The following is a 22,396-nucleotide window of genomic DNA, read 5'->3' as shown; positions in this document are numbered from 1 at the left end:
ACTGCAGTCCTGACCGAGGCTTCAGTCAGTCTGAGCAGGAGTCTCTGGTGCTGGGACAGCCCGTCAGAGCTGTCCTTGAGTGGGATGAAGGAGCCACCCCAGGAAGGAGGTGTGACATTGGGCAAGGCAATCCCCAAAGAGAGCAGACAGCACAACGCCACCTTAAGGCAGCTGCACCAACCCTCAGCAGAGTAAGTTGTCAGTCTCTGAGGTAGGATCCGGGTGGCACCTCACAGCATCCCCTAGAAGAGAACTGCCTAGAAGAGGTGACCTCCGTGAAGGACAAGGTTATAGGCAGATATTAGGGGGATTTTTCAAAGAGGAAAACACTTCTGCACTCAGAGGCCCGGCTCCCTCCATCATTCCGAGCGCCCGATCTCCACTCCTGATCTGTCTCCTTCAGCCGTGACCTTTGAGGCCCGTAGATGGGCCGGCCTCTAGTTTAGATGTTTCCTAGGATCCAAAACATTGCTCTGGGCTTTGTCTACTAGGATCCTTTCATTGCTCTGGAATGCCGAGAGGGCGGACGTATTATCAGCCCCATTTTATCAATAAGGAAACCCAGATTCAGAGGGGAGATAGAGCTGGGTCGAGATGAGCCAGAGTCTCAGAGCCAGCTCCATCCAACCCTAGGTCACCTTCCCCGGGTGACACAGCTGCCCGGACTTCCAAGTGGTCTGTTCCGTGGTCCAATGGACCAATGTCTTCCTCCCCGTTAGCGCTGGACCAGGTTGGTCCCCACGCCCACCCATCAGTCTTCAGAGGACCCAACTCTCAGTGCTGCAAACCACAGAGTGGAATTGGACTTAGTAGGCGCCTCACAAAAAGGGCCCTGGCTCTCCTGGAAAGCTGCTGTCTTTGGAGGGGAGCAGAGCTTTCTTGCACCGAGGACAGGCCTGAGGCTCCCCGGTTTGGAGGACATGGGGAGGCTGGGGGCCTTCTGGCCCAGTTAATCTGATTAACCTGTGAGATCCGTTGGCTGCAGGTACCAGGCAAGTGACAGCATAGGCATTAACTCAGCAGTGGCCGGCGCGGCCTGACTGATTTATCAGTCCTTTGAACGGCTGGCATTGCATTAGCTAATCGAGTCTGAGATTGGCAGGAACGGACCCCTCTTTTTCAAGCAACCCTCTTGTGACGTGGTGCTCCTCGGTGGCTGCCCGGCCCCGGCAGAGGAAAGGGAGAGGGAAGGAGAAGAGGAAGCACGTGGCAAGCGACTCGCCCTTCCTGACCCCTCCGAGGACTGGGTTGGGGGGCTCCAGGGATTTCTAACCGGGAGGCGGTGCCTTGTGGGGCAGCAGTTCTCAGACGTGATCATCCAAACCAGCAGCAGCAGCAGCAGCGCTGGGGAATTTGTGAGAAATGCCGACTCTGGGCCTCTATCCTAGATCTACTTGATTAGAAAGGAACTCCGGGAGTAGGGCCCAGCAATCTGTGTTGTGACAAGCCCTCCGGAGAATTCTGAGGCTCACTGAAGTTTCAGACCCACTGTGGAGGAGTCATGACCAGGCCACCTGGGTTACTAGCTGCCTGACTTTGGACAAAGCATCTAACCTCTCTGTGTCTCAGTTGCTCGCTCATATGTTAGATGAGGGAAATAATAGAACCTGCCTCATAGGATGGTTGTAAGGATTCACTCTGCAAAATGTCTAGGAGCAATGTCCAGGACATGGTAAGGGCCGTATATATATATATATATATATATATATAAGTGTTAACAACTGTTATTATTGGAAATAATGGAGCCTGGGACTTCTGTCTGCTCCCTTAGCACGACAGTGAGCCTAAGTAAAATACTGGATCATAAAGTTCCTATGATTTTATAAGTAAAAAAAGAACTATGGTAGAAAATTGAATCTTTCCTGTGATTGTTCTTATCTAAAAATATGTATGTATATGGACAAGGTAAAATTATGGGTGATTTCTTTCTCTAATCACCAACCTTTGAAATGTGGCTAACTAGGATATGTCTTTGGAATCAAAATATTCGGTACATTCATATTAAACACATACGTTAAAAAAACATTCAATTGGACAAGAAATATGTATTGGGTCATAGATACCCAATGGGCAGAATTGAAGTTAAACACTCCTCTAGAGGATGCAAGATACAGGACTGCCATACCCGGGGTCCCCATCTCCACCCAGGTAGAAGAGGGCAAGTCTGGGCTCGTCAGGTCACATCGGAGCAAAGCACAAGGTCCCTCAGGGTTAGAAGGGAAGAGATGTGAGCCAGAGTCTGGTCCAACTGAGGAACCTCGATAACAATACCAAGGATTGGGGCGCCTAGGTGGCTCAGTCGGTTAAGCGTCTGCCTTTGGCTCGGGTCGTGATTTCGAGGTCCTGGGATCGAGCCCCATGTAGGGCTCTTGCTCAGAGGGGAGTCTGCTTCTCCCTCTCCCTCTGCTCCTCCCCCTGCTCGTGAGTGCTCTCGCTCTCTCTCTCAAATAAATAAATAAATAAATAAATAAATAAATAATAAATAAATAAATAAAATCTTTTAAAAAGAAACAGTACCAAGGATGGTTGGCCCCAGAGAGGACACTGGGAGTTGGGCATGAGGACTGGGCAGTGGACTCATCCTCAGGAAGGGAGAAAGAGGCCAGCTGAGAACCAGCATGGTCCTGGAAGCTGTGACACCTTGCTGACTGCTGTGGAGAAGTCTCAACAGTCGATGAGAACTTGAACTGGATCTCTGTCTGTAAGGAGTTGAGCACAGCTGGCCAGCAGGGTCTGTATCTCCATCTTGCCACCTACATATCGCTAGGTATCAGAGGACTCCTGATTGGGCTGTAAAATCCTGCCATAGGTCCAGAATAGCTGACTTCAAGATCACGATCTAGGTCAGGTTATTGGGGTGAGCGTGTGGTAAGCCTGAAGCTCCATCTGTGTGTGTGTGACTCTAAGCCCCGTTTTCCTCTTTTATTTTATTTTTTAAAGATTTTATTTATTTATTTGACAGAGAGACACAGCGAGAGAGGGAACGCAAGCAGGGGGAGAGGGAGAGGGAGAAGCAGGCTTCCCGCCGAGCAGGGAGCCCGATGCGGAGCTCGATCCCAGGATCCTGGGATCATGACCTGAGCCGAAGGCAGACGCTTAACAACTGAGCCACCCAGGCGCCCCCCATTTTCCTCTTTTAAACTATGGTACCTACAACAAAGACACTCCAGTAAGAGTCTACTAAGATCTGACTATGGTGCTTGTCTCTACAGAGTGTTTCTTTGCAGCCCAGGAAATAGTTTACTTTTCAGTGGTAGCATATCTATTGATACATGGTCACTATGGAATATTCTAAGACACACGAGAATTTCACAAAGCTACCCTGATCTCACGTCGCAGCCTTTGCTTTGATGCTTGAGTATGATATTGTGGTATGTTTCTGACTTATCAAGGTTCTTTTCTGTATTGAGCTTTATTTTTTTTAATTTTATTTACTTACTAGAGAGAGAGTGCCCATGAGCAGGGGGAGGAGCAGAGGGAGAGGGAGAAGCAGATTACCTGCTGAGCAGGGAGCCTGATGCTGGGCTCAGTCCCAGGATCATGACCTGAGCCGAAGGCAGACGCTTAACTGACTGATCCACCCAAGTGCCCCTGTATTGAGCTTTATTGAGACCTAATGCATGCATATACCATACAATCTACCCACTTAAAATGTACAATTTCATGGGTTTTAGTATATGTAAAGAGTTGTGCGGCCATCGCCACAATTTTAGAACATTTTCAGCATCCCAGAAAGAAACGCTATACCCCATTTCCCCCCAACCCCTTCCCCAGCCCTAGGCAACCACTAATCCATTCTCTCTCTCTCTCTGTCTCTGTCTCTCTCTCTCTCTCTGGACTTGCTTGTCTTAGACATGTCATATAAATGGAATCATCCACTAGGGGGCATAATGTGACTGGCTTCGTTCACATGACATGTTTTCAGGGTTCATCCTTGTAGCATGCATCAGTGCCTCATTCCTTTTTATGGCTGGATAACCTTCCATTGTATGGCTATACTGCATCTTGTCGATTTCTCCATTCACCAGCTGATGCACGTTTAGGACGCTTCCACTTTTTGGCTATTGTAAACAATGCAGCTGTGACCATTCCTGTACACGTTTTTGCATGGATGGGTGTTTTCATTTCTCTTGGGTATATGCCTAGGAGTGGAAGTGCTGGGTCTTAGGGCAATTCTATATTCAGCATATTGGGGAACTGACCATTTTCCAAAGCAGCCGCACCATGTTGTTACATCCCCACCAGCAATGTGAGAGAGTACCAGTGTCTCCACGTCCTCATCAACTTTAGTCTGACTTTTTGATCATACCCATCACAGCGGGTGTGAAATGGGATCTCATTGTGCTTTTTTTTTTTTTAAGATTTTATTTATTTATTTGAGAGAGAGAGAGAGTGAGCATAAGCAGCAGAGCACAGGCAGAGGGAGAGGGAGAAGCAGACTCCCTGCTGAGCAGGGAGCCCAATGCGGGGCTTGATCCCAGGACCCTGGGATCATGACCTGAGCCCAAGGCAGACGCTTAACCGACTGAGCCACCCAGGCGCCCTCGTTGTGCTTCTTATTTGCATTTTCTGAATGACTACCGATGTTGATCATCTTTTTATGTGTTCATGGGCCATTTGTCTATCTTCTTTGGAGAAACATTTATTCAGATCCTTTGCCCGTTTTTGAATTGGGTTCTTTGTCTTTTTATTATTGCTTTGTAAGACATGTTTATAAGCTCTAGCTACAAGTCTCTCAGACCTATGATTTGCAAATACTTTCTGTCATTCTGTAGGGTGTCCTTTCACGTTTTTCATGGCATTGTTTATAACATAAGAGTTTTGAATTTTGATGGGTTCCAATTTATCTATTATTTTCTTTTGTTGCTTGTGCTATTGGTGTCATATCGACAAAATCGTTGCCTAATTCGGGGTCTCAAAGATTTACGTCTGTATTTCCTTCTAAGTTTTAGAATTTTAGCTGTCACATGTAAGTCTTTGATCCATTTTGAGCTTAATGTTGTACGAGTGTGAGAATAAAGGTCAACTTCATTCTTTTGTTGGGGGGAAATCCAGTTGTCCCAGTAGCACTTGTTGAAAAGATCATTCTTTCTTCATTGCATGGACTTGACGTCCTTATCAAAAACCAACTGGCCACAGATGTATAAGTTTATTTCTGGATTCTCAATTATGTTTCATCGATCTATATGTCTATCCTTATGCTATTAGCACACTAGTTGGATTGCTGTAGCTTTGTATAAAGTTTTGAAATCAGGAAGTGTGGGAGTCCTCCAACTTTGTTCTTTTTCAAGATTGTTTTGGCCCTTCTGGGCCCCTTGAATTTCATATAAATTTTGGTATCAGCTTGTCTATTTCTACAAAGCATCTAGCTGGGCTTCTGATGGCGATTGCATTGACTCTGTAGATCATTTGGGGACTATTGCCAACCTAACAGTATTAAATATTTCCACCCATGAACATGGGATGTCTTCCCCTTTTGTTTTGATCTTCTTTAATTTCTTTCAACATGTTTTGTATGTTTTCAGTACACGAGTCTTGTACCACTTCTAATTTATTCTAAGTGTTTTATTCTTTTGATGCTACTATAAATTATTTTCTTAATTTATTTCAGATTGTTCATTGCAGATGTATAGCAATAAAATTTTTTATATTGTGGGGTGCCTGGGTGACACAGTCATATAAGTGTCTGACTCTTGGCTTCGGCTCAGGTTATTATCTCAGGGTGGTGAGATCAAGGCCCACGTTGGGCTCCACACCCAGCACGGAGACTGCTTGTGACTGTCTCTCTCCCTCTCCCTCTGTCCCTGCCCCCCTGCTCTCTCTCGCTCTCAAATAAATAAATAAAATCATAAAAAAATATATTGACTTCATATCCTGTAAACTTGTTGAACTCAGTTATTAATTCTAATAGTCTTTCAGCAGATTCTTTAGGATTTCTATATGCAAGATCATGTCATCTGCACATATAGTTTACTTCTTCCTTTCCAATCTTTCCAATGCCTTTTAATTCTTTTTCTTACCAAATTGCTCCGGCCATAACCTCCGGTACAATGTTGCATAGAAGTGGTGAGAATGGACACCCTTATCTTGTTCCTGATCTTAGAGGGGAAGAGCTTCTAGGATACTGTGGGCTTTTCATAGATGCTTTTTGTCAGCTTGAGGAAGTTCCTTTCTATTACTAATTTGTTGAGTGTTTTTGTTTTTTCGTTTTTATCATGAAAGGGTGTTGGATTTTGTCAAATCCCTTTTCTCTGTTGAGGTAGTTATGATTCTGTTTTTTATTATACTGATTGCTGTATTTCATCAATTGATTTTCAGATGTTACAAGTTTACGTATTGGCCATGGTGTATAATCCTCTTTATATATTGCTGGATTTGGTTTGCTAGTGTTTTGTTGAAGAAATCTGTGCCCATATTTATAAGAGATATTGGTCTGTAGTTTTAATTTCCTGTGATGTTTTTGTCTAGTTTGGGTATCAGGGTAATAGTGGCCTCATAGAATGAGTTGAGAAGTATTATGCTATGAATGAGTTTGTGAAGAATTGATGTTAATTCTTCTTTCAGTGTTTGGTAAAATTCACCAAAGAAGCCATATGTATCTGGACTTTTCTTTGTGGGTAGTTTTTTTTCTTAGATTTTATTTATTGAGAGAGAGAGAGAGCAGGGGGAGGAGCAGAGGGAGAGAAAGAGAGAGATCCCAAGCAGACTCCACGCTGAGCATGGAGCCCTACACAAGCCGTCATCTCATGACCCTGGGATCGTGACCTGAGCCGAAATCAAAGAGTCAGAGGCTTAACCAACTGAGCTACCCAGGTGCCCCTCTTTGTGGGTAGTTTTTTTTTTTTAAGATTTTATTTATTTGAGAGAGAGAGTGAGAGAGAGAGATCACGAGCAGGGGGGAAAGGCAGAGGGAGAAGCAGACTCCCCACTGAGCAGGGAGCTTGATGTGGGACTCAATCCCAGGACCCTGGGATTATGACCTGAGCCAAAGGCAGCCGCTTAACCGACGCAGCCACCCAGGTGCCCTTTGTAGGTAGTTTTGATTACTAATTCAATCTCTTTACTTACTAGAGGTTTATTTGGAGTTTCTATTTATTCTTCAGTCATTTTCAATAGTTGTTGTCTTTCTAGAAATGTATGCATTTCATCTAAGTTATATAATTTGTCATACAATTATTCATAGTTATTCTTTATAATCCTTTAGATTTCCAGTTTGATTGTAATGCCCCCTCTCTCATTTCAGATTTTAGTAATTGAGGTCTTCTCTCCCTTATTCTTAGTCAATCTGGCTAACCAAAGATCTTTTGTATCTTCATTTGGTCCTCAGTCTCCTTCTGCCTATGGTTGGGAGCCTTGACCAACCTAAGAACATACACATATTTCTCTTATGGTAAATTTAAGTCTTCTTCACATTCCAGCATATGGAGCTCTCAGCCTGCCCCCTGCCCCCAAAGTATGCTGTTCTGTTCCCTTGAATAACTGAGGTAGATTCGTTCTTTTTTTTTTTTTTTTTTTTTTGAGGTAGATTCATTCTGAACCAGCTTCTTTATTAGCCAGTGGCTGTAGTTCATAAGGCTATCAGAATTTTACCCTCTCACTTTGGAAAATGAGCTGCAGCCTTTTTAGCAGAGGACCATTGGCCAAGTAGTGCTCATTTCTGAGTAAATATCAGGGCCCAAGGAAGAGAAGAAGGCAGCAGACCAGCAAGCAAGGCATTGTGAGTAGGCTTGGGGCCTGTTTCTTATGAACAGTGCTCTCGTTGAGTCTTGAATGGGAATAGAAGCGAGTTAGAAAAGCAGAGGCCTTACTGCTGTTTTGACCATTTGTCTCCTTGGCCACAGCGCCCAGGACTGTGCTGCCCTGGTTGGCAAGGACTCAGCTGACAGGTGGCAAAGTCAGGAATTCGGGGGACAAAAGCATTTGGTATTTTGGGAAAGTGTCAATTCTGACCATTGTTCTGGGATTCATGGCACAGTTAGTAATCTCTCCCCTTCTCTCTGTGAGCCTTAAAGCCTAGCTGGGATGCTAGGGTAGAAGAATCCATGAGCTCAGAAATTGTCTTGGAGCCAATGAAATGTCCACTGAAAGAATCTTTCCAGACTAATGAGATATCTGTGTGTGCGGGCAGGTCCAAATCATAAAATGGAGCGAAACCCACCAAGATTTCATGGGTAAGGTAACAAATCAACTCTTAGGGTTGGGTGTGTGGCGAGCTTAAAACTCAAACCCAGTGTGGCAGCCTCGGCCCCACCCTGGGCTGCTGACTCAGGACCAAGAGGAAGACGGAGCTGCCAGACTTCATGATTTCTGTAAACAGTTCTTGAAAGAGAAACCACACACTTGTCTTTCTGCCAGCCCGCAGCTTCTCCTCACAGCTGACAGTACCAGCCATTGTCTTTTCTGTCACACCCCAGGGCCGGGCTTCTTCACTTGAGCTCTGTGCACCCCAAAGAGAATTTAGGGGGATCCATGAACTTGGATGGGAAAACTCTTTGATCCTTTTTTTTCCCACTGAGCTCTAACAGAAATTTAGCATTTCCCCAAATTCGGAGTGTTGGCAACAAGCCACAATAGTATTAGCAGTATCTGTTACTTTAGCCCCAATAGAAATCACAAACATTTTCGTATCACATTACAGTCGTGAGGCAAACATGATAACCACTACATTACGGAAACTCACATCACAGTCGTATCTCACAAAAAGTTACTTACGTTCATCATCGCTTCGAGACTGCTACCTCTAGATGTGCCACGAACTCTGGTGATTTGGTGCATTATTAAAGTAGTGCTACAACTAGACCACAATTTCTTAAAAATATTTTAGAACTGTCTCAGTAGGATTGGTTTCCTTTGTAATTCCATGTATTTTATTTTATGCACCTGAACACATTCTGAGAAGTGGCTTCGCCAAACTGCTGAGAGGGATCTTTGACCGAAAAGAGATTAAGACCCGGGCTCTGGATCTTGGTGCTTTCCTGCTCCATTGGCCCCATTTCTGATCCACAGAATTTTCCTTGTATTACTGGAGGGCTCAAAAGCACTTGCATGCTCGTGCCATGATACTGAGCAAGTTAAACTATCCATGCCATTTCTTTTGTTTTAAAGATTTTGTTTTTTTATTTGAGAGACAGAGCACACGCATGCGCGGGGGGAGGGGCTGGGGGGGGAAGGGGCAGAGGCAGAAGGACAAGTAGACTCCCGCTGAGCAGGGAGCCTGACTCAGGCTCAATCCCAGGCCCCTGGGATGATGACCCGAGCTGAAAGCAGACACTTAACTGACTGAGCCACCCAGGCACCCCCATATCCATGCCATTTCTTAACCCGCAAAATGGGGACTAAGAACGCTACCTACTTTATATGGTTGTTGTGAGCATTCAGTGAGTTAATAAATGTAAAGCACTTAGCGCCCCAGAAATAGTAAGCGCTAATAAGTATTAGCTATTTTTATTGCTGTTGGTTCGTATCAATTATTTTGCCAATGTATACTATTATTTTTTTTAAAGATTTTATTTATTTATTTGACAGAGAGAGAGCAGGAGAGCACAGGCAGGGGGAGCGGCAGAGGGAGAGGGAGCAGCAGGCTCCCCACTGAGCAGGGAGCACGATGCGGGACTCGATCCCAGCACCCTGGGATCGTGACCTGAGCCCAAGGCAGACGCTTAACCGACTGAGCCACCCAGGCGTCCCTACTTTTAGAAATTGAAATGGGGCTTAGAGAAGTGAAGTAACCAACCTAAGGGTATCCAACAAGGAAGTGGCAGAGCCAGGGTTCAAGGCCAGGTGTGTGGGATTCTCAAGCCCCGTGGAGGTTCCTCTCCACCACACCTCTGAGAGGGAGTGATGGTCCCCCAAAGAGATGGAGGCCACTGACAGGTGGTGGGTTGGGAATGAACAATCAGCTCTGCCAACTCTTGCTTTCTCTTTCTTACCCAACTCATTCCAACTGTCCACACCTCCAGCTTGATTGGGATGTGTGGGGACACAGTGCTTGCCTACCATCAGCCCTCAGCCAGACCTTAGGAGGCCAGTACTCCTTCCAAAACCTACTGCCAGTGCAGCCCTCACTTGCAAAGGGGGACAAGTGCATGTTCTCACACTAAACAGCAAGCAGCCTCGCAGCAACAAATTCATTTGGAATCCTGAACCAGCCTCCACTCCCAGGTGGAACTCAGGCTTCACAGAGGGGTTGGGCGCAGGGAAGCAAGGGAGGGCTCAGAAGGGCAAGAATTCATCTGGGAAGCAAAGGCAGCTTTGTGGAGGAAGTGAGCTTTGAGCTGAGAAGATTGCCAGTTGGAGTGGGGCCAGGAATGCTGATGAATTCTTAAGGCAGCGAGTATAGGGTGTGCAAAGGCCCAGAGGCATGAAAGGGCCTGGTACGCAAGGAAAGAAGGGAGTGGGGCGCCTGGGTGGCTCAGTTGGTTAAGCGACTGCCTTCGGCTCAGGTCGTGATCCTGGAGTCACGAGATGGAGTCCCGCATCAGGCTCCCTGCTCAGCAGGGAGTCTGCTTCTCCCTCTGACCCTCCCCCCTCTCATGTGCTCTCTCTCTCTCTCTCTCTCTCATTCTCTCTCTCAAATAAATAAATAAAATCTTTAAAAAACAAACAAACAAAAGAAAACAAAAAAGGAAAGAAGGGAGTGTAATTCAGGATGTCTGGGGTTTAGACTGAATGGAAGAGGGAAGAATGATGGCGTGGACAGATGAGATGGCATAGGTAGTTTATGACCAGACAGTGAAGAATGCCAGAGTCAGATCCCTAAGTCTTCCGGTAGAGGAAGGAGAGCCCTTGAAAAGTTTTTGAATAGGAGCCACAGGACCAGATTTGTATGTTCAAAGGACCATGGCCACCCACCCCTCAAGCGTATGGGAAGGTGGATTGATTAGAAGGGGTAGAGACTACTAGAAGCTGGTCAGACCCGGCAGGGAGGCTACCTCAGTAGCCCAGGTGAGAGATGAGGAAAGGCTGCACTGTGGGGGAGAAGTGGAACTTCTGGACATTCTCTGTGGTTCTTGTGTCCATGGTTAAGTGGTGAGGAAGAAGTAGGACCGAAATTGCTGCAGGGCCCTTGCCCTCTTCAAGTTTGGTTTGTGTGGGGGGTAGGGGTCCCATGAAGCAGGGCTTCCTTAGGCCAGAGGATAATTGCCATGAATTCACACTCTAACGAGTGTGAATTTCTTCCCCTTGAGCTTCTTTCTCCTATTAACAGCCCACAGCAAGAGCAAAATAAAAAGCCAAGGCCCTACTTTCTGGCACCCCTCTCCCAGGGGAGTCGCTGAGGCGAGGGGCCCCCGCTGCACCCCTTTGGGTGGCAGGCAGGAAGGGGAGAAGGGGTGTAAGGAGCAGGTCAGAGCCCGCCCTCTGTCAGAGGAAATACCCACCCTCCTGAGCTTTTCAAGAGATTGTTTTCTTCCAAGTAGGTCCCACCGTTACCATGGCAACCAAGAGCCCTGGGCTTTGTGTTTCTGTGTCTATTGAGTCCCTGGGGAGAAGTGGCCTGCAGAGCTTTCTCTCGTCTGGTCAGGATGCAGGAAGTGCTAGCCAGAAGTGGATCCTCCCAGCCCCATTTAGGGGGTAATCTCTTGCCTCCTTAATGCCTGTCCTTATCCCTAGGGAGAGGCCAAGGCTCCACAGGAGTCAGTTCTGGTGGTCAAGTTTAAAGGCTTAGGCTCCAATGAACTGGTTTCTCGGGGCCGGAATTCTGCACCCATCCTATGGCACATCTCTTTCAAAAGGTGCAATCTGAGGGCGCCTGGGTGGCTCAGTGGGTTGAGTGCCTGCCTTTGGCTCAGGTCACGATCCCAGGGGCCTGGGATCCAGCCCAGCATCGAGCCCCGCATCGAGCTCCCTGCTCAGCAGGGAGCCTGCTTCTCCCTCTCCCTCTGCCCACCGCTGCTCTTGCTTGTGCGCTCTCTCTCTCTCTCTCTCTCTCTCTCTCTCAAATAAATAAAATCTTTTTTAAAAAATGCAATCTGAGCAGGTGTCCAGGAGGGGCGAGCTCACATCAGACCACGGCACATGCTGGGGGACTGTTGCACAAATATTTCTTGATCACTTACTATGGGCTAGTGCGGGATCTCCAGACTGGTTTCTGCTCCGGGGAGCTCTAAGGGAAGGCTCAACACCAAACTGGCCATTAAATGTCGCCGGGGAGAGTTGTCCCCAAGGCTCTTTTCTGCAGGAGGCTAGGCATTAGCATTGCCTAGGGAGCTTTTTAGAAACAGAAATTCCTGGAGATTCTGATTCCACCAGTGTGGCTGTGAGTGGAGGGTGGAGGTTAAGAGTTCTGGGTGTCAAAACCACTGGAGTTCGCGGTCGAACTCAAGTGAGTGACCTTGAGCTGCCAGTTCCTCACTGAATGAATGATGGGAAGGAACAGTGGGGCCTGCTTCACAGGTAGCACGATGTTCTCTGCCTTCCTCCACCCCTTGGCAACAGGGTGTTGGTGTTGTTGTTGTTTTTTAATCCAGCAGCCCATTTATTCACTCAAGCTATGTATCAAGCTAGGTTTGAGATCCTACTGTGTACCCAGGCTTGTGCTGGGCACCAGGGACCCCACAGTGACTAGACAGATGAGGTAGCTGTGGCCTGAATAGGAATGGGATTCATGCAAGGTTCCAAATCGAGTCTGTGGCGGGGCCGGACTGGAATGCTGGGCTCTTTCCCCTAGACTCACAGGGCTTGTGACTGCGGGGGTGTGGGGCAAGGCTCACCCTACTCTTACTTTCCCCCACCTGCTCTGATGGGCCATGACACAATCTGAGCTTGCCTATCCCTACCTGTGATGGCATAAGAAACTCTGGGGGTGCTAGAGATCTTATCTGCCCCGCCCCCGAAGCAGAATGGGCAGCCCCGGGGCTCACTGAGGCAGCCCCGGGGCTCACTGAGGCAGCCCACGGTGCCACAGCCCTGTCCCTCCCCGAGAAGGAGCAGTCAGCCACACACTTACACATACTCAACGCCTTAAACTAAGCACCTTACTCTGCAGGCCCTTCCCTGACGGGTGGAGCTTGCCACCTGGCTGGTTCTCCCAAAGCCTCCAGAGACAGTGCCCCTGATGCGTAGATCTGACTGCTTTGGCAAAGACCCAGAATCCAGTCAGGTTGAGACTTGAACTCTTCCAGGGGCTTCCTTGGGATCAGCATGGTGTATTAGAGGTGAGAGGGTATGGCTTTGGGGGTCACAAAGACCTGAGTCCCGCCATGGAACCTCGTATCGCTGAGATTCAGATCCTTCAGCTCTCAAAGGAGACACATTATCTGCTACATTGACTTGTTGTGGGAATGAAATGAGATTTGTTGGCAAAAGTGCCTGGTACATGGTCAGAAACATGCTGGTTCCCCACACACACAGACACCTCCTTCCCTTCTCTCTCCCTCCCTCCCTCTTAAAGGGGCAAAGCAGATGTGCTTCTTCTGAAACCGGGCTTTGTTTCTCATTGTGCTCCTGTAAGCTGAGGGGGGGTGGGGAGGGTGGGCAGGACAGGGTGGGCAGGCAGATCCAGGAGGCAGTAGGACCAAGGGAGTGGAGGCGGAGAGAGCTGACTACTGGGCAGCCGTGGAGCTGTGGAAAAGCTACTTGCCCCTGTAAACCTTGGCCAATGTGAAGAACACTGGTACCTAGTAGGGAGCTCCATAAACATTCCCACCCACTGTCCCAGGGGTGGGGGGGGGGGATTCCAGTTCATAGCTGGGAAACGTTAGCCAATTCAAGAATGGGATTCAGTTTCTTCTGACCCCGGAGTCTGTGAGGAGCAGTGGAATCTTGCTGGGAGGGTCTCTGCTGAACTGCTCTGGGCAAGTGTATTTAAAAATCGTCAGCAGCAAGCTCAGTCGTGTCCGGTAGCACCACCTAGTGCCCCAAAGTGGAAGGGCCCTCCTGCCTCACCACCACCCCCCCTTCTATGTCCTCTGTGTGTGTGCGTCTGTGTGTTGGGGGCCGGGAGAGGTGCTGTTATAGGATGATAGGATTGGGCCACCCGTACTTTCATATCCCAGTATGCGGAGAACTAATGCTGTTTTTCAAGATAACTAGTCTTTTTACCTCCCTCCCTCCCAACAACTCCCATCCCCAAGTGCGTAGGACTCTAGGTAGGTCCCTTGGGCCTTGCTGGGCCTCAGTTTCCTCATCTAAGGATTGCAAGGCTTCAGGCTAGGGTTGACTCAGGCAAGGTGCCTGGGAAATGATCTCTGATGCCTACTGAGTGCTCATCTATGTTTGCTCAATAACCCAGAGAGACGCAGTCTTTACACACCCTTTATATTTTTATTGAGGAGAAAGCTTTAGCATACAGAACAATTTCTTATCTTCACAACACAGTAATGCAACAATAACACAATAACAATAGCACATTTTCAAACGGGTTTCCTCCCGAGTCTCTGGGAATCCTTGGGCTGCCTTCATACCCCTGGCATGCATTTCCCCCCCCCACCCCCCCACCCCTCTTTCAACCCAAGAAAGCACCCAAAGCCCATAGTTCTTCTTACAGCTCTTGTGGCTGTCACATCACAACAAATATTAAAGATCCGGGAAAGGTGGGGGAAGAGGGTCAAAGGGAAGCCCAAGCCCCCCCCTGCCACCAGAGGGCCAGAAGCCAGCTCACTGCTCATCCGCTCTTTCCCCGGCTGAGGCTACAAGGGCTCAGGGTGAGAGGCACCACGGGAACAGCAGGGCCTGTGCTGAAAGGTCCCTGGAGGTTGGGGTGCAAGGCACCTGTCCTTTGCACTTCTCCGGCAGGGACGTGGGCAGCAGGGCCAGAGTGTCGACCGTCAGCAAACAGGGTCCACAGCCTAGAAGGATAGCCGTTCCCCTTCTGGAACCCTCTCCTGAAGAAATAGCTGAAAAAGACAAAATTTTCTTTATGCGGTTGTTGACCACTGTACCGAAGGGAATGGAGAAAACCACGCAACTGAAATGTCCAACAAATCAGGAAACTGCTTAAATAAATTATTCAGTATGCATGACTGCATAGGTGGCAGCCATTTTAAATCCTGCTGATCAAGAGCTTACAGCATGATCTCAGCTTTGAAAAGACAGAGGGAGAACATGCTAGAAAGGCATCAAAGTGTTAACAGTACTTGCGTCCGTGTGGCCGGATTCTGGATGTCTGGGGGTGTTTTGGCCTTAACACTTTTCTCGATTTTCCACATTTTCTATTATGATTATCTATTACTTTTCTCCTTGGAGGAGGGGGGAGCCTTTTTTAAAAGGTAGCAACAGGTTCTAGGAACCCGGCTCCACGGTTGCCCCAGGGCTGCCCCAGGGCTGCCCCAGGCCAAGAAGGGAGAAGCGTGTTATAAACAAAAAGGGCTTCTTACCTCCCACTGACGAATAGAGACCTCACCAGAAACCAGCCGGAGGACTGGGTTTCTCTGTGACTCCTCTTCCTTCAGCTCCTTCCGCTTGCCTCCAGGCTCAAGATCCTAAGGCTGGGCTGAGGTTATCTGTCAGACTCCGGTGAGGAACAGAGGCATCATTTACTATGTTTTCTTCCCTCTAGCCACAGACACTTTGGCTGCACTTGTCCAGCTGCCAGGCACTGTGCAGGAAGCTCAGTGTGGAGGGCAGTTCAGGCCAGAAGCGGATCTGGCTGCCATTCTGGGGCCAGACTGACATAGTGTATATTTTTTCACTGCCGAAGCAGTGTTTTTTGGACCCGAGACAAGCAGCAGGACTCTTTATGGGCGGCCCTGGGTTCATACCCAGAAGTCCCCGGAGTTATTAGGAGGCAGTCACCCTCTTAAGCCTCATTGTCTAATCGAAGCCCAGCACCGGGCCATGGCTTGCCCCCCCCGCCCCCCATGTGAGAAACATGAGAACGTCCCAGCTGCAAGGCTGTAGACAGAACCTTCCTCTCTCCTCTCAGAACCAAGGAATCCTTGAAGTCGAAGTTAAAGAGCAGGCCTCGGGCCCTGTCTTTGGCAGTCCAGGAAGGAAAGGCGAATCGGGCCTCCTCTGGCACCTCAAGGATGGCGAGTCTCCTGCAAAGGCCTTTGGCTGGGGGCTGCAGTCCAAGGCCTGGCCGGGGAAGGAGACCACCGTCCCCAAGGAAAGAGTGACTCCTCACAATGTCAAGCTGAGTTGTTGCTGCTGCTGCTGCCTCCTTCTCCTCCCCCTCCCCCTCCGCTCCCCCCCCCTCCGCCTCCTTTTAGGCAACATCCAGAGAAGGGTTAGAGCCTGTAACCTTGGGCTCTGTCTGCTGGGGATGCCCGGGGAAGGCGGCGTGGTGAGAGGAGAGGGTTCCGGACTTGGCGAGCTGGTCCAGGGGCCCTGATACACGGGTCTGTGGGGCGGAGGAACCAGCTTGCTGGGTCAGTCAAGAGCCCATCTCAGCCATGTCGTCCGTGTGACATGTGGCTTTGCGCACACTCACTGGGCTGGATGTAGGGGTTCTCTTCGGGGCCCTTCTGCTGGGGGGGGGCTTGAAGCAAATGTCGGCTTCTCGTACATCTCTTGATACCATCCTGCTCTCTGTCCATTTTATCGAGTCAGTGGCCTCAGTGGCTTTAGGAGTTCGGCACAGCCCGTCCTTTCGCTCATGGGGGCAGATCAGTGAGGCATTGGGTGAAGTCCTGGTGAGCCAGTCCAAGGATAAAACCGTAGAACACAGGGTGAATAAACGCAGGAGAGGTGAGGGTTAGGAACAACTAGAGGGGAAATTACAAGAGGGCGACCAGTTCTTTTATGGGAACAGGCCCCGAAACCTGCTCTCTAGCTTGTGGCAAGACTGAGCAGAGCGCACTCCAAGAGGACAGCTACTGCTGATCCCTTCTTTCTCGGGTGGCCTTGCCTGGACACGTGTCACTCTCTGGTCACGGTCGCAAGACGATCTGATCTGGAGTTCTGTAGGTCTTCTTCGGGCTCTACAGGTCTGGAACTCCCTCAAGTACTGGTCAGCAAATAGGGCAGGCGTGGCAGCGATAGCAGGGGCAGGGGACGCTGTAGAAGGGTGTGTTCTGCGCGGCGAGCTCGCCCCAGCTCTCACACGCGAATTCGGCCGCGGGCGGCCCGGTGGCCCCCCTGTCTCGGAGTGAGGCGGAACAGCACGGGGGGACGCCTTCGAATCTGGCGTTGCCCCAGGCGACCTGCACGGCGAATCAGTGGGGGCGAACTGTAGAACGGCGAATTAGTGCCCGGAAGGCCCTCCAGGAGCGGGACACGATTCTGGTTCCTCCTCCTGCTGGGCTGTACTATGGGCGGTGAAGCATCTAGGAAATTCTCGTGGTAGTAGCCAGTGGTCTGGGATGAAGCGTGGGCAACAGTCGGCTCCATCTCCATCATCTCGTCCAGGTCATCGTCTTGGGTCTCGTCCTCTGACTCTGGTTCTGGCTCCTGGTCCCCCTCCTGGTCGGCGTCGGGATCTGGCTGCGGGACGGGGCACACGAATTCACCCTTGTTCTCTTCATCCTTGACTGTCTCCACGTCCACCTCCTCGTCCACGTCCACCTCCTCGTCCTCCTCCTCCTCCTCCTCCTCCTTCTCTTCCAGTTTCTTCTTCATCTCCTCCAGCTGCTTCTTCCTCATCTCTTCCTGCTTCTTCCTCTTCTCCTCCTCCTCCCTCGCCTCCTCCTGAATAGCTCTCACGCGCCTCCGCTGCTCCCTGTCGTAAAGCCTGCGCCTGCGTGTCTCTTCATCTTCGTCACTGTGGAAATCTTCTTCATCGCTGTCTTCGTTAGGGTCCGCGGCAAAAGGGAAGAAGATGTTGCGGACCCCCGGGAGCGGGATCGGCTTGGGGACGCGCACCTTTCTCTCTATCTCCACACACTCGAGAATCAGCTCATCCAGGTCGGCCATTTCGGTGGACCATAAGAGCTCCTTGCGGAAGAATTCTGACAGGCCTTTAAGGAATTGGTTTTGAAGGCGGCAGTCATCCCAAGACAAGAACTGGGCCAGGAACTGAAAAGCATCTGCATAGCTGCCTAGGGTACAGTGGCCCTGCTTGAGCTTGCGGATGGCCTTTTTAGCCACGCTTGGGGGGATGGGGCCGCAGAATTCCTTGCGGATCTCATCCAGGAAGCGTGGGAAGTTGGCACGCAGGGGGCTTCCTTCCCGGGTGACTGAGATGGCCCAGTTCTTGGCTTGGCCCGCGAAAAAGGAGATCAGAAAGGCCACCCGCTCGGCGCCCCCGGGGAAATGATCCTCGTGGTCAGCTATGAAAGTCTCTAGCTTCATCAGGAATTCGGCCAGGTAGACCGGGTCGCCCGAGAAGGGCTCTAACTCGGGCCGCTCCAGCGGCGGCAGAGGAGGCTGCGCGGGCAGCTCCTTGGCTGGGGGCGGGGGCAGCGCCGGCGGGGGCGGGATGGCCAGCGGGGGGGGGTCGACGGGCGCGTCGGAGGTACCGCAGTCCTGGATCACGCTAATCAACAGTTCGTCCGAGGCGTACTCGGGCTCCGCGCGAGGGGGAGGCCAGCACAAGAAAGGCAGCTCCCCCTCGGGAACTGCGTCGATCTCGCTGAGCGGGAACTCAAAGTTCTCCTCGGCAAGGACGGGCACCACCGGCACCGGCCAGCGGATGTAGCTCGACACATTGCCCCGCAAGGAGTTAACCTCGGCTAGGGCTCTTCCGAGCTGAAGGCCCAGATTGGCATTCTCCCCGCGAAGGGCATTTAATTCTTCTCGCAGGGCCACGTTCGCCATGCGCAGGCTGTTTAGATTTCCGGCGGCCTCGGACATCAGGATTAGCTCAGGGGCCCCGGGTCTGAGGGCGGGGGCGCAGGTGGAGGGGGGGTGGGGAGCTGGAGGCCGCGAGAGGAGGCTGAAATGCGGCGGCAGGGCGCGTGCGGGGGGAGGGGAGCGGAGCGCCGCGGCGGGGCGCGGGAGAGGCCGAGCCACACCCACTGGGGCGAGCGCGGAGGGCGGGCGCTCCGGCCGGAGGGCCCAGCGGCTCGGCCCGGGGCGCTTTACCTCGTCCCAGGGATCGGATCGGATCGGATCGGAGAGGGCGGGCGGCGGCGGCGGCGGCGGCGGGAGCCGGAAGGCGCCGGGGGCCGAGGACTCGGGCGGCAGGCGGCAGGCGGCGGCGCGGCGAGCGGAGGCTGGAGGAGCGGGAGGGAGTGCACTGCGGCAGGATCTGTCGAGGAAAAATCTTGCGGCTCGCGAGTCCCCGCCTTTTAAGTGCAGCGTCGCGCCGCCCCCCACCCCCGGCGGGGCGGGTCTTAGGGAACCGCGGGCGCCCACTGGCCGCCGCGCGCCGCCCCCCCCGCCCCCCCTCCCGCCTGCGCCTCTCACTGACTCTCTCCTTCCCTAGCTGCAGCTAACTCGGGTCGGGAAAACGCGACAGCGACTGCCCACTCGAGGTCGTCATGGCGACAGCCAGTGAACGTGTTCCTCTCCTCGGGCAGGCCCCCGAGTGTAGAGGAGCTGCTTCGAGAGGCGCAGCTCAATCTCCAGAGCCTGTTGCAAGGTACTGAGAGGGAGGGGGGCTGCGGCCGGAGCCCACAGGCGAGATGCGCAGCGGCTGGAGGGAGGCGCAGAAGAAAGAGGACAGGGACCAGCGCGAGGAAAAAAAAGAGAGAGAGAGAGAGAACGGTTTAAACCCCCACTGAAAAACAAAAAAAACACACAGTTGCCCATCTTTTTACCTTCCAGACTAAAGGGGTCGAGAGGGCTCGGTTTCTCCGGCTGTTTACTCGCCACCCCTCCCTTCCACCCCCCCCCGCCCCTTTATTTTTCAGTTCAGGAGGCCACGGCGGGGGTGGGGGGGAGGACGGAGGCAGAAGCAGGGCAGTGGTCAAGCCATTTACAGAGGGAGCTGGGTGAGAGACTCCCACAGGGTGGGCTCACAGATCTTTTAGATCCTCTCTTGGCACGTCACCCGTGCCTTTGGAATCCTCACACCCAAGGACAATGGAGGCATCTGCAAGGGTCTCCCCCTCTGGGCTTCGCCCACTCTGCTGTTGCCACAACCTGTCCGTGTGTCTCCTGGGGAGCAACTGCCTCATCAGAGTAAGCCCGACAGGGACGCCTGAGTGGCTCCCTTGGTTGAGCTTGAGCGTCCAACTCTCTTATCTCAGCTCAGGTCTTGATCTCAGGATTGTGGGTTCGGTCCCTGTGTTGGGCTCCATGTTGAGCGTGAAGCCTACTTAAAAACAAACAAACAAACAAACAAAAAGTAAGCCCGATACCCAGCACCCAGAGCTCTCCTCATCCCCAATTCCCAGCCCATTGTCTTTGGAGTATACAGATGAGCACAGAGCAGTCAGACTGTGCATGCACCAGGCAGAGAGAGAAAACCCAGACTCTGAAATCAGACAGAGCTAGAATCTCATTCCCACCCCTCACCTAACTAGCTGTGGGATATTATGCAGATTACCCAAAGCTTCAGATGAATCAGTCATCTTTAAAGTGAGATTCCGGTTCCCCATGCCGCATAGTCTTGTGAGAATTAAAAATGGTATGTAACCTGCTCGGCAAGAGTATCTTCCAGCTGGAGAGACCCCGATAGGATGCACCATCAACACCCGGTACGTGTCATTTGGAACACAGGCTTAGCTGGGCACAGTATTAAAGTTAACACAAAGGAGAGAACAGTGCGGTCGCTGATAGGCCCTTCCAATACGAAAAACCAGACACCTTGACCAGAGGGATTTAGCCTATGTACGTGGCAAAGAGATTAAAGCTCAGTGCTATGAGAGAGACAACTGGGGTGTTACAATATCTGGACGGAGGTTACAAGGGACGTGCATATGTCAAAATTCACTGAGCTGTGCACTGAAGGTTTGTACACCTTGCTGTAGGTAAGTTATATCTCCATGAAGTAATTAATACAAATAAAATCTCAGTGGTAGTCGCAAGCTCTGTACCTACTCCAGGCACTCGCTGTCCCACTGAGGCCTCTCTTCCAGGCCCAGAAGCCCTTCCTCAATGTCTTCCAACCTCCAATCCTTACACGTTCTTCACAGTTCTCTTCTTGCCTCATTCAAAACCCTTTAACACTAGTTCTGCACTTCACTCATTCCCTTCGTGAGCACTCCCGCGAGCCACCTTGGGCCATCCAGCTCCAGAGGACTTGTATCGTTCTGAAGTGCTTTTTCTTTCATTTGTTCATCCATTTACTCCTTCACCTACTAGTTCTGGGCTTACCACTTGTCCGCCTAACCAGACCGAACTTCTCGACAGAAAGAATCACATCTTTTAGTACGCTTGTGTTTCCAGAAGCAGCCGGCACAGAGCTGGATCCCCAAGAGGTGTTCCGTAGGCATTTGTTGAGTGAATGTTAAGCGTGAGAAGAAGTCTTGTCAGCTCTCGTTTATCCATACCAACGAAGGTTAACTCTTACGGAGAGTAGAAAATGGTAGCTGGGCCACCCAACTGGACTCCAGCCAAAACCCTCATCTCCTTTGCCAGGGCAGTGGTGGTGACCTTAGAGAAGCAAGATTCCAAGGGACACCATGAGCCTTGCGTTCAGATAAGAGAGGAGCTGCCATGCAGAAAAGGAGTCAGTGTGCTCTGTGTTGCCACCATGGGCAGATTTAGGACTGGTGGGTGGAGGAAACCTAGAGGGAGGCGGATTTCACCTCAAGATAAGGAAGAGCTTTCCTGCCATGCCTGGCAGCCCCAACTGTCCTTGGATAGGATGAGCTGCCTTGGGAGGATGGCAGCCTCCCCTTCTCCGCAGGTCTGTGTGGAGGCTGAAGAAGCATCTAGAAGGGCTGCTGAGGAGGAACTCTGAGCCCAGAAGGAAGGAGAACTTTTGAGGCCCCCCCGGTCTCCAAGTCTCTATGAGTCTTAGAGTCTTTGTTCAGGTGTACAGAGAGCCCCACCCCTGTTGGTCCTTTGCTCTCTCATGTTGCTCATCTACTCATCGAACTCATCACTTCACTGAAGCCCATTCAAATCTTGTGCATCCCTCCTATTCGCTGACAATGTCCTTCCACTTCTCCTTCCTTCTCTGCCACTACCTCTGCCTTCCCTCTCCCTCACCTTAGCCCCCCCCCGGACCTGACACAACCCACAGTGGGACTAAGGTGCAGGGAACCAGGCCCTCGGAGGCTCAGATGAGAGTTCTTGAGATCCAGGCGAGCCCTCCACCTTGGACTTCCCCGTGCAAATATCTTCCTGCTTCACACGGGTCCTTTCCCTGGTAGGCTTGCAGAAAACCTGAGGAGCTGCAGGGCTTCAGAGAAAGGTGTCTGCACCCTGAGGCTCTCCTCTAAGTTGAGCCCCTGAGTTGGGGGCCGGCAAGACACAGGCTTGGTCTGCGAACCAGCGCAACTCGACTCTTACCGACTCGCTTTTCTCCTCGGCCCTTGCAGTCCTGGGAAGTAGGCATTTTTCCGTTTCCAAAGCCAGAGGCTCGGACGCCGGGCCAAACCGTAAAGAAACAAGGCAAGTCGCCTGGCAGCTAGAGCAGGAGCCCCAGCTTGCGGTCCTCTCCCAGCCCGGTGCTTGGCCGTGGCCC

General features: G+C 51.1%; 2 protein-coding genes across 4 annotated transcripts in view; one reads left to right on the top strand and one right to left on the bottom strand.

The window, feature by feature from the left end:
- The window catches only part of NHSL2 (NHS like 2), a 74,004-nt gene that overhangs the window by 33,576 nt on the left and 18,032 nt on the right, over positions 1–22,396 (top strand). For 2 of the 3 annotated variants that reach the window (XR_015769458.1, XM_088028733.1), the window contains exon 2: positions 19,244–19,399. The exons of the other annotated variant lie outside the window; for it this stretch is intronic. Coding sequence is in view for 1 of the 2 variants with exons in the window: in XM_088028733.1 (XP_087884859.1) it covers positions 19,244–19,399 (156 nt within the window). In the remaining variant the exon portion in view is untranslated. The remainder of the gene's footprint in view (positions 1–19,243; positions 19,400–22,396) is intronic. 3 annotated transcript variants of the gene reach the window in all.
- Positions 14,243–19,074, bottom strand: RTL5 (retrotransposon Gag like 5). Its single transcript, XM_088028732.1, has 2 exons — positions 15,315–19,074; positions 14,243–14,834 (listed from the first exon to the last, which is right to left on the bottom strand). Exon 1 carries the CDS (start codon positions 18,667–18,669, stop codon positions 16,978–16,980), a length of 1,692 nt encoding a protein of 563 aa, XP_087884858.1. The 5' UTR covers positions 18,670–19,074; the 3' UTR covers positions 14,243–14,834; positions 15,315–16,977.

This window comes from Eumetopias jubatus, unplaced genomic scaffold (genome assembly GCF_037043125.1).
Source record: "Eumetopias jubatus isolate StellerSeaLion01/CBP00866 unplaced genomic scaffold, mEumJub1_p1.0 scaffold_11, whole genome shotgun sequence".
Taxonomy (NCBI): Eukaryota; Metazoa; Chordata; class Mammalia; order Carnivora; family Otariidae; genus Eumetopias; species Eumetopias jubatus.
This window is presented reverse-complemented; position numbering and strand designations above follow the sequence as displayed.

What these genes read in the sequence shown, in the direction of transcription:
- RTL5 (XM_088028732.1), bottom strand. Translation starts at nt 18,669, where the DNA reads ATGTCCGAGGCCGCCGGAAATCTAAACAGCCTGCGCATGGCGAACGTG.